General features: G+C 44.2%; 1 protein-coding gene across 1 annotated transcript; it reads left to right on the top strand.

The window, feature by feature from the left end:
* Positions 1–1,017: 1,017 nt before the first annotated feature.
* Positions 1,018–10,491, top strand: DLAT (dihydrolipoamide S-acetyltransferase). The gene is made up of 14 exons (XM_030023170.2): positions 1,018–1,360; positions 1,929–2,030; positions 2,380–2,504; positions 2,623–2,779; positions 3,964–4,090; positions 4,464–4,651; positions 5,187–5,349; positions 5,571–5,638; positions 6,401–6,493; positions 6,587–6,694; positions 7,254–7,369; positions 7,651–7,813; positions 7,977–8,113; positions 8,929–10,491. The coding sequence occupies exons 1-14, from the start codon at positions 1,115–1,117 to the stop codon at positions 9,056–9,058; spliced, it is 1,923 nt and encodes a 640-aa protein (XP_029879030.1). The 5' UTR covers positions 1,018–1,114; the 3' UTR covers positions 9,059–10,491.
* Positions 10,492–11,625: the final 1,134 nt, after the last annotated feature.

Genomic DNA, 11,625 nt, shown 5'->3' with positions numbered 1-11,625 from the left:
TGTTTTAGGAAAGCATATATTTTTGGAGACTTGTGAGATTAGCAGACTTAGAAATGCATGACCTGAAGAGTAGGCTCAGAGTGCTAGTAAAATTTGTATTTACTTTTAAAATGGGCATGAACAATACACAATCAAAACACAAGCTCTGCTCAGCTGCCTTGCTGACAGTGGATTTCACTGCTTCCACTCCCAAGGTTGTGTGAACTGCTGGAACTGGCTGAGCTCAGTTGAGGCGAGTCCTATGTGCTTAGGAGCAGTTGCTCCTCAATCATTTAGCATGGCTAGAAGAGCAGCAATGCATGTGATGGGATTTTATTGCATATGGTGCTAGCCAGCTAAGCACTTTGCCCTTGCCAAACACTGTTGCTTTCAAAGTGGAGGCTAGGTTTTTGGTTGTGGGAACCTGTGCTGCCGAGTCCTGGGTAGAAGCCATCATCATCACAACCACTGCCCCGAGTAGCTTCTGGATTCATGTGTCCCCATACAGAACTGGCACCTTGCTAAAATCTAGGCCACGTGATAGTGACAAGGAGAATCTAAGAGAACCTGTTGCAGTTTTGGGTGGGTACTGCACGAAGGTATGATATATAGGTTTGGCTGCAGCCCAATTTTCTCACTGCTGGACGAGCTCCTGTCGCTGGCATGAACCGCGAGGCTGCATCCTCTACCAGCCAGGCTTCTCTGCACCTTTCTGGCACCGCGAGGCTGCAGAAGCGCCGGGCCGTGCAGCATTACGAGTGGCCCGGGACGCGCGCGCCTCTCGAGTGCCCCGAGAAGCCTTCGGCAGCTCTGCCCTCCGCAGGGGCACACCGGGCCGCAGACGGGGGGGGCCGCCAGGGACAGCCCCCAGGTACCTTCCCCTGCCTGGGCTGGGCTCCGACGGCCGCTGCAGCCCCCGCATAACCGCCCCGGGCCGTCCCGCTGCTGCGCAGTGCGGCCTCGCAGCCCCCGCGACCGCCATTACACGGCGATCCCGCCCCGCCGTCTGTCCGCCGCGCTTTACGGCAGCGCGGTAGCGTCGCGCGGGGCTGTGCGGCGCCGTGCCCGGACGGAGGAGGTCACCGAGCGGCGGCGGCGGCGGGGCCGCGGCTCCGGCTCCGGCTCCGGCTCCAGCATGTGGCGGGTGTTGGCGCGACGCGTAGCCCGGGGCGCGGCGGGAGCTCCTGGTCTGGTGCGGAGCTGCCGAACGTTCAGCGCCGCTGGGGCCAGCCGCGGCGCGGCGGTGGGAGCCGGGGCTGTGCCGCTGGGCCGCGGGCCAGCGTGGGGCGGCCCCGTGCACCGGCCTGGCGGGCTCCTGCTGCCTCCTGCCTGGCCCCGGCTCGTCCCGTGCCGCTGCTGCAGTCTTCCGGCACACCAGAAGGTGAGAGGCTTTCCCCCCCCCCCCCCCCCCCCCGCCCCGGGCAGTCTGGGGGCAGGGTGCCCTCCACACCCGCTGGTGGTCGTGTCCCTGTAGCCACTGGGGTCCCCCCAGAGGACAGACTCGTGTGTCCCGTCCCGTCTGTGTCCCCCGCCTCGGAGGCAGCCCCTTCATTTTCTGTCTTCAGGTCTTGCTTTCCCTCACTGGGCAGCTTGGTTTGCCCTGGGGAACTGCAGCTCTTCTCTCCCCACTCCCGCGGTTCTCATACCCTGCCCCAAGTCCTTGTACCGTCATCGGGTAACATCTCCTTCACCACTAGTCCTTTTTCCCTGTATCTTTCTTGGTCCCTTAGCATAACTTCTCTCTTTCTCGGTCAGCCCCATCTCAGCACCTCAGCATTGGTTCACCGTGGGCTCTTACCAGCAGGTTGGAGGCAGTCCTGACCTGCTGGGGTTTTGCAGACAGGCTCTCCTTTGTGTCCACCTGTCCCAGCCTGTGCTGAGGATCTGTCTCTGCCCTGTGTGTGGGGTTCAGGGCTGTCTGGGTTGTAATGCTGCCATATTCTTCACAGGTGGCCTTGCCAGCTCTGTCCCCCACGATGCAGATGGGCACCATTGCACGCTGGGAAAAGAAGGAGGGTGACAAGATCGGTGAAGGGGAGCTCATAGCAGAGGTATCCTGGGGGCACAGGCTGTGTTGCATTTCTAATGAGCTGCATGTGCATCCTGGGTTCTGTCCCTGGTTGCCCTCACTTGAACACAGATCTTGGGTTCAAGATCACAGATCCCAACAGATGCTGTTGGGAACGAGTGGCTAACAGCCTTTCAAAGCTGGTTGCTGCTTTTCCTCTTTCTGAGCAGGAGCAGCACTTAACCTCTTTGAGACCATACTTTGCTAGAGCTGGTGCCACAGGGTAACTTTTCCAGAACTGTGTGTATTGTGACCCTGTGCTATCAGACTGGAAGGCTCTGAGCTCACTGGTGTTTTCCATTGCTTTAATTATATCCTCTTCTCTCTCAAAGGTGGAGACAGACAAAGCAACAGTTGGCTTTGAGAGCCTGGAGGAATGCTACTTGGCCAAGATCCTGGTGCCAGAAGGAACAAGAGATGTTCCTATCGGGGCCATAATATGTATCACAGTAGAAAAGTATGTATTTTTCTAACCCTTGAGTTGAATTTTCTTTCTTGGGGCTTCCTGGGTGCCTTGTGTGAAAGGCTTAGAGACAGTCATCTGACTGGTTTTGTGGTTCTTTGTTTCCTTCTAGGCCTGAATATGTTGATGCCTTTAAAAATTATACTCTGGATTCTGCAGCGTCTGCCCCCCCTGCAGCCTCGGTGCCTCCCCCTCAAGCTGCAGCTCCCTCACCACCAACTCAGCCTTCTCCTCAGGCTCCTGGAAGCTCTTATCCTCCTCATATGCAGGTAAGAGAGCATTGCTGATGATTTAAGGCTTGTTGCACTCTTTTTTCTGTCTTTGCCATTGCTAGCTCTAGGGCATTTTGTTGTAAATACTGCCTGGAGTGGGAAGTTATTAGCTATAGTTGCAGGAGTGTGTGCTACTTGAATTATTGCATGCTTAAAGCAGGTGTTTGGGGAGGCCCCAGAAAGCTTTTTTAAAGAAAATTATTTTAGCATCCCAGCTGCTTGTAGAGGAGAGACTTGTCTCTCCAGGATTGTTACACAGTCTGGAAAAACCTGCTACATTTGCATTATTTAGATAGTTTTGGTATAAAAAGACCTTGTGCTAAGTGTGAATAAGCTCTGAAGGCCCTGCTTACATCTCAGAGCAGAACTCAAGTGTGTGATACTCTGATGAACATACAGATGTGTTTGTGGGTGACTAATAATAAGTTGTATTTGTAGATAATCTTTTTACCTTGCTGAGATATTGAAGTGTACATCCACTGTTGTTATATCTGAGCACTTTGTAGCAGGGTATTTCTGTGACATTCCTTTGAAAAAGAAAATTTGAAATACTAAACCTCATTCCACAGATGATACACGTGGAAACTGATTTGTCTGAGATGTTATGCAAAGTCAGTAATTGAACAAAGAACTAATTAAAGGCTTCTTAATCTGACTTGTGTTTTAGCTACTGAACTTGCTTGCTTCCCACTGCTTGCCTTATCTGTCCAGTTTTGCTCTGAAGCTGTACTCACGTGTGCTGTATTTGTTGCACAGCAATATGCATGTGCAAACCTACAGCATCTTTTGAGTGCTTATCGGGAAAACAAGTCTGTATAGCTTTTAAAGGGGCCAAACCTGTTTGTCACAAACAAAGCGACTTGCTTCAGTCTTCCTTTTAGCCTTGCAGATAGCAGCTGCAAGACACTCCCAATGGGATGGTGGTAATAATTATTTTGATATATAGATTTCTTGCTCTTTGCTTTTGTTTTCTTTCTTGCTTAGGCCTTGATAAAAGAAGCCAAACTAACAATATGGGACAGCACTGTGCTTTGCTGTAATGGAGCCAGATCTAGGAGTGCATTAAAGGCTGGCTACTTCTTTAGGTTGGCATCATTTAGTCAGGAGTTAAAACTGTGTTCCTGTTCCTCTTCCTTTTGAATTACCAGAATCTGATTCTCTTGTATTCTCTGGCTTCACAGGTCACTCTCCCTGCCCTGTCACCTACCATGACAATGGGCACAGTGCAGAGATGGGAGAAGAAGGTCGGGGAGAAACTGAATGAGGGAGACTTACTGGCAGAAATTGAGACAGATAAAGCCACAATAGGTGAGTCAACTCCGAAGCCAAGAATGGATGAGGTGCCCTTAAAAGGGGAGGATCCAGAGTAGCCTCTGTGCCAACTGTCTCCTAGCTGCTCAGGACGTGAAGCTGTGGGGCAACTAAAACAAGTTTTGTTAACTTCTCATTCCATTGGAGAGCTAAACATCAGAGCTCCTAAAAACACTTCTATTTCTTCATCAGTCCTTCTTAGTAATGTACAGTGTGTGAAGATGTTTCCCTACTAGTTGCACTGAAAAGGATTCTTTTGCCTACTAAATGTAGGATATGGCTTTAGCTACTGAAGTCTTCAGAAGCAGCATTTAGAGGAACTCTTCAGCTGCATCAGGCACCAAACCAGTTTTGTTTCTTTCCCTTACAGGCTTTGAAGTGCAGGAGGAAGGCTACTTGGCAAAAATCTTGGTGCCTGAAGGAACAAGAGATGTGCCATTAGGAACAGCTCTCTGCATCATTGTGGAGAAAGAGTCCGATATTCCAGCCTTTGCTGACTACCAAGACACTGCAGTAACTGACATGAAGGCACAAGCTCCTCCTCCTCCTCCTCCACTAGTAAGGACCATTCTTAGCATGTGAGAGAAGTTATGGGAACTATTAGGAGGTCTGATCTGAACTTTCTGCTGGTTTGACAGTGTGAAGCTCTGGCTCCAACAATAATAGTTATGATTCATTGATAGATTCAATGATAGATATGAGTAAGGCTAACGTGTTGGTGATAAGTGACCTAAGAAGTGATCGCTAGTTTGCCCTCCAAAAACTGGAGCAGACAGTCATTCATTATGATCTCTTCTCCAGCCTGTTGCTTGTGCCAGTTCTAATGCCTCATCCTTGAAAACTGGGAGCATAAATTTTTTGTTTCACCTTTTTTTTGGTGTATAGTTCAGCAGCTTAGTTGGCCTCTTTCCCAGGAAGTTTCTAATTTTAATTTCTGGCACTGGGAAACACTCTGAATCTGAAAATTCTTTCAGACTAGTGACTATTTTTGCTATTCTATTGACTGGTAATTAGATGGTCCTGTTCTTTTACTGTACCTTCAAAGCTTTTGCTGAATGATCCTGAAGCTAATGGCTTTGAATTTTCTGTTAAGGTGGTGGCAACTCCTGCTGCTACTCCTCCTCCCCAGCCTGCTGTTCCTTCCACTCCAGCAGTCCCCACAGCTGGGCCACCTCCCCGGAAAGGAAGGATCCTGGTTAGTCCCCTGGCAAAGAAAATGGCAGCAGAAAAAGGAATTGACCTTGCCCAAGTGAAAGGTAGGTTGCCGTTCTGCTTCCTTACTCTCACTATCAAGTGTCTGTCCCTCTAGGTACATACTTGCCTATTCTTTTCTTGGGAAAATCCTGACTGTGCAGCTGTCCTCACCAGAGGTTGTGTTAAGTAACTTCTCTCTGTTGAATAAAACTGGTACTTTTAGAAGCAATGCCCTGTTGCAAATAATTGAAATCCTCTTATGTTTTTCTTTGACCCTTTTTAGGTACTGGACCAGATGGTAGAATCACAAAGAAAGACGTGGAGTCATTTGTGCCACCAAAGGTTGCTCCAGTGAGTAGGCTTGAGATCTGTAAAATATCTGTTGGATCTTTTATTATAGTGATGAAAATGCTCTGTAGAGATGCAATTACTATATGGAACTGTTATTGCCGGATTGGTTGGGTTATGACGCTGTGTGTGCTATAGTGACTGTTAGGTTGTAAAGCTTAACCTGTCAGAAACACGGATGAAGTTTTCTTCCTTTACTTGTCCCTTTGGTATTTCACTGAGAAAAATCGTGTGCTCCCAACCCTTCATTTGGTTGCTACATTGTTATGGATTGAGGTAAGCCCAGTCCCAGCTGATCTAATATTGCTGGAAAGAAGCAACTAGAATGAAAACCAGACTTAGGAACCAACAGCCTGCTGTCATTGTTGCCACAAATCTGTTCTTATACCATTGCTTGTCTTTTATATGAGATGATGGAAGTGTTGCTTTGTGTACTGCTGGAAGGGACGTGGCTGAGTGCCCTCTAGCATACCCCTCTGCTGTATGTAAAAGAACCATTTAGCACGACTTAATGTTCTGGGAGCTTCATAGCAGTGTGTATCAGTGTTGCGTTTCTAAATCACTCAAGTACTACATTTAGTAATGGAATATAGGACTTATAAAGAATCTAGTAGGTACTGGAGAGGTGAGGCTAGAGAGTAGAAATATCTGCTGCTCTTAAGCAAGAGGCAACTTAGCCTCAGCGCTTGTCCCACATACTGAATTACTCTGTACAATTGATATTTGGATAGTACTGTGAATTATGCTGTCTTTCTGTGATTGCAGGCTCCAGCACTAGAGGCAGTTCCTGCCGCTGCTGCGGTTGCAGCAGCACCAGTGGGGACCTTCACAGATATCCCTATCAGCAACATTCGCAGGGTAAGAAGATTTTATTCTTTTCTGAGATAATTATTTGCAGTCATGAATTTTCCAAATTGATTTATTTTCATCACTTCTATTGTATACCTGCAGGTCATTGCTCAGCGGTTGATGCAGTCTAAACAAACAATACCTCACTACTACCTTTCTGTTGATATAAACATGGGAGAAGTACTGGTGCTAAGGAAAGAACTCAATCAGGTAAAGCATTTAGGCATGGTGAGAGTGTGTGTGTGGGGAAAGCTGCATTCTCTCACAGGTTTGCCCACCCTGCTTTTTGGTGATATGCCATTTTGGTTTGGAAAAAAGTCTTTTCAGTGCCTTTTCTACCAGTTGTGGATCGGTTCTGGATTGTCTGTGACAGAATGAGACTTTTTACCCAGGTACTGCGCACTGATTTCTGACTCCCCTAAGAGGGCCACTTTGTACTCTGCTTGGTGTTCAATTCTTCCAGCTGGAAAGTAGGGCAAAAGGGTAAAAAGGTTTTTAAGAGTAAAAAGGGTAGAAAATCTGAGCAAAATAATAATGCTAAGCCAAGTTTGGGGAAAAACAGTCATTAAAAAAGATTGTACCTTCTTAAATTATGAAGGAGATGTATTCATCTCCTTAATTATTTTGGCACTTCAAATACTAATGCTTACAAGCAGTGTGATTGTTTTCTAACATTTTCTCTAAACAAGGCTGCATGGCAGTGACTACCCAAGTTAATTGAGGTAATGTGTAAGAGACAAACTGACACCTCAAATCTCTTTATTTACAGGAGGTCTCGGATAACATTAAGCTTTCTGTCAATGACTTCATAATTAAAGCTTCTGCTCTGGCATGCTTGAAGGTGCCTGAGGCAAATTCTTCATGGATGGACACAGTTATTAGGCAGTAAGTTTATGGTACAGTCGAAGCCAGAAACTTTCTTTGTTCAGTAGAGAGTTCATGGCAAAATAGCAGACCTTCTGCTGGGATTTTGAGGAGGGAGGGTAACAGGTATAATGCAAAGGTTGAGAGGCTTTTGTTAAAATGCAAGAACCTTGTGTTTAAGGCTAGTGTGCAAGGTGAAATAATTGTTGCAAAACTAATATTAATGTAGAGTTACCTGAATAGTTCTGAAAATTTTTTTGTTATCTTGCTAGAGTAACTGGCATCTCCTTTGTGTCTTGCAGAAATCACGTAGTGGATGTTAGCGTTGCAGTTAGTACTCCTGCGGGGCTTATAACCCCTATTGTGTTTAATGCACATATAAAGGGCCTGGCTTCCATTAGTAAGGATGTGGTTTCTTTGGCAACTAAAGCCCGAGAAGGTAAACTTCAGCCTCATGAATTCCAGGTGAGAAACTTGGATTGCTGTTAAACATTGCTACCCTTGACTTCTCTTCAGAAGCCCTGTTTAGAATGATCAAAGCCTATTTTGTGATGTTTCAGCCATGTTCATTAATATTCCACATGAAACAGCTTTTGTGAATTTGACTATGAATGTGTTTTTCTTGTAGGGTGGTACTTTCACAATTTCCAATTTAGGAATGTATGGGATTAAGAATTTCTCTGCCATAATCAATCCACCTCAGGCCTGCATCCTTGCAGTTGGTGCCTCAGAGAAAAGGCTAGTGCCAGCTGATAATGAGAAAGGGTAAGTATTCATCTGATTCTGCATATACTGAGCTTCTGCATTCAAACTTTTAAATAAGGGCTAGTTTTCTAACACTTCCATTAATTAGATTATCATTTAAAATAAAATTAATTGTTGACATACTGCTTTCAGTACCTTCTGAAGTAGTACAGTGAGATCTTGTATAAAAGGGTCACACAGGTGTTAAAGAGAAATGCAGTGACTGATGAATGATCTGCCATACATTTATTCTTGGAACTTCATTGCAAGTTAAGGAAAGGCTGTTTCTTTCTTTGAGGGATAGGGTTAAGCTGTAGAAAAGAGTCTGGGATCCACAGCAGTTTAGGCACGTGTGCCTCTAACAACTTGCTTAAATTTGCATTTAAAGAAAACCTAAGGGATGGATTATAATTCAAATGTCCTGTATATAGTATTGCCTTGCTTGGAGCTGGAACTAGCATAGACCCAGGAGAATGTTTAGGATTATTTAAAATTGTTAACAGTCCTAGGTATCTATCACTGACACATGGGGAAACTGGAGGTTACTGGGTAAAATAGCTCTTTGATCATGTGGGGCTGTTCTTGTGATACCAAGAAAGATGAGCTTCCTGTCCTAAAGGGAACACACAAATGTGTTTCTTAATTGCAGAAAAGGAATGAATATGATCTGCTCTCCAATGTAATCTTTTCTAGAAGTCACAGGGAGAAACATTTGTTACCAAGCACCAACTGCTATTGCTCGTTCTCTGATAAAAGTTTTTTGCTTTGTTAGTGGCACCGACTTGGCACTGACTTGCAGAGGATTGTGTTAACCTTTTTTTTTTTTTTTCTTTCAGATTTGATGTGGCCAGTGTGATGTCCGTTACACTTAGCTGTGACCATCGTGTTGTAGACGGAGCAGTTGGAGCACAGTGGCTTGCTGAATTCAAGAATTTCCTTGAAAAGCCAGTAACCATGCTGCTATAATTTAACCATGCAAGCAAAATTTTCCTGGGTCACACTGTTTTGTTTTAAACAACCTATTTAGACTTTAGTGTTCAGACTTATTAAAAGAGTTCCTTTTTTATTTTAAATATGTATTATATTATCTGGTAATGTTATTACCAGTCTGTACAGAAAAAGTTTGCAAAAGTGCTTTTCAGAGCAATATTACAGCTATACTGTATTTTTATACAGTTAGTTAACTTGCAAACTCTTCCAAAACAGAGTTAAGCATCCCAGATTTAAAAATTATCTAGGCAGTATGCATACTGCCAATTTCATGACCTCCGTGTTCTCAGAAATTTGAATTATAAACATCTCTTCACAGGAGTTCAGCTGAAACGTACAAGTTAGTAGAAGGTAAATTCCCTTATTATCCTGTTCTCCTGCTGGGGTGGGTGAGTATGACATGCACTAAGGGACTGAAGCGCCTGGGAGTAGTTTCTCAAAGGCCAAGTGCTAGCATTCCAAATCTCTCTTGGAATTTGGCACTGGTCTGGACCTTCTCAGCTGTGTGATCCCTTTTGAGCACTTTAAAGTAAGGTGAAAGAGCACTGATATCTGTGGAGTCACAGCTCTCAGATACCACAGGGAATGTGCTGTCTCCTCGTGGACTTTCACTTACATGTGCTTTTTGTATGAAAATGTTTGCTATTCCTCTTGCTAAGTTAATATCAGACTACGATGCCATGGAAGTAACTGTTTTGCAGAATGTTCGAGAGAAGCTGTGTGTTGGAACCCAATATAGGCAAATCACACTCACTAATAATCCCATCAGTGGATATTAATCATGTGATGACTCGAATGTTTGAAAATTTTTTTTTCAGGTGTTCTTACATAGGAGGGTCTGAGTTAGTCACTGGTACTGTGGTTTTTCCCTGAATTGTCTACATTGTCCCAGCCTCAGTAAGCTGCAGAATGTGCTATCCATGTATATATTGTATGTAAAATGCTTCAATAGTTTGTTGGACTTGTGTCCAGTTACCCCAGTCATTGTATCCTGAAAGGGGTGCAGTGCTGACCATTCTTGAATTCCACTTTCCACATGGAAACGTTAATGTAAAAAGGACGACTGTTTAGTAATTACAAAGTGACCAGGAGAATTAAACAGGGGGGAGAAGTTTTAAAAAAAGAAAGAAAAAGCTGATCTGTTATTCTGTATATTGCATTAAGTACTGTCTCCTGTAAAGTTATACAAAATTCACTAAAGATATTGAAAGAAAATACTGTGGAAATTAAATATTTTTGTGGGAACTATTTAATGTCTGGTTGCTGTGATACCTGGTTTTCATGCCTGGCTTAAGCAAAAAGTGCATTAAGGTTTTGGTTTCTCTCTAATGATCTAAAATATCTTGGTTCCAGACTTGCTCTAGTGAACCTACGTTCTATTAAACATTTGGAATTGACAACTACTAAAACATGTTCCGGTGCTTTTCTGTTCAGTTGTGTGTGGCTTACTGTGCTGCTATAGCACAATCAGAGCTGTTTAGCCTTTCAGTCTGATAGTGAAACTCACCCTATTAACCTTAAATTGTAATCACAGATGTTCCAAAATAATACATATATTACTGTCATGCAGCAGTGAACTTTAATTTTCCTGGCTTCCTTGCTGCAGTGTTTACCGGAACCTCAAATTCCGGCTACAGAGAGCTTTCACTTTCTTCTTGCAGTAAGAACACTAAATAGTTTATCCTATGGAAATGCTTTCTGAATGACTGTCAGACTCTGGAACACTTGCAACTCAAAAAATCCTATCCAGTGCATGTGTTTGGAGTGCTGATAGTGCCTTCTGGTACTGCTTGCATCCTGCAACAGGCCAGCTCCGCTCATGCAGTGATAGAATTTCAGCTTGAACTTGCAACTATAACCACTGAACAGTATTTCAATGCAGCCTTCTAAGTTTCTTTGAAATAAAGAAGGGGGAAAGCTAGGAGTTACTGCTCTTTTGTAAGCCTGTATTTTAAAGTTGCAGCTCAAAACCAACTTGTCTGTTTCCATTTGTGATCTCACGAGTATCAGTACAGAAACGTGGTTGTAGTGCAAATGTGTCAGAGAAGCTGTAAGAATGACGTACTGCCAAATCAATCGTGAAACTAAGATTACTTAAACTTCTGTTTGTCCCTTTCCCAATTAATTCTAGTAATGCTTAGTAATCCTTAAAGTTGTTTTGTGTTGCTTTGTATTATTTTGTATTTTGTGTATTAGTGTAAACTAATGCAGATACTTTTCCTAGTTGAAGTGCTCCAAGATAGTTTTTGGTTGCTAGCTTCACACTGAGCATTCCTGAGCTTTGAATCTCTATATGCTGTTTTGAATAGTACAGAATAGGTCTGTTGTTTTATGGTCTCATTCGGAGATTACCAAACTGGTAAGAAGTGAGGTCAAGCATATTCAGTAACTGAAAAGACTACCAAGCCTATTCCAGTTAAGATCAGCAGGAATTGTCCTAAAGAGAACAGCAACAGCATGCAGGGCAACTTGTGGAACTGTATGACACACCTCTGCTGGTTGTTCCAATGTTAAATACACAAGAGATGCTCTAACCATGTGAA

The sequence above is a fragment of the Aquila chrysaetos genome, chromosome 8 (genome assembly GCF_900496995.4).
Source record: "Aquila chrysaetos chrysaetos chromosome 8, bAquChr1.4, whole genome shotgun sequence".
NCBI classification, from domain to species: Eukaryota; Metazoa; Chordata; class Aves; order Accipitriformes; family Accipitridae; genus Aquila; species Aquila chrysaetos.
This window is presented reverse-complemented; position numbering and strand designations above follow the sequence as displayed.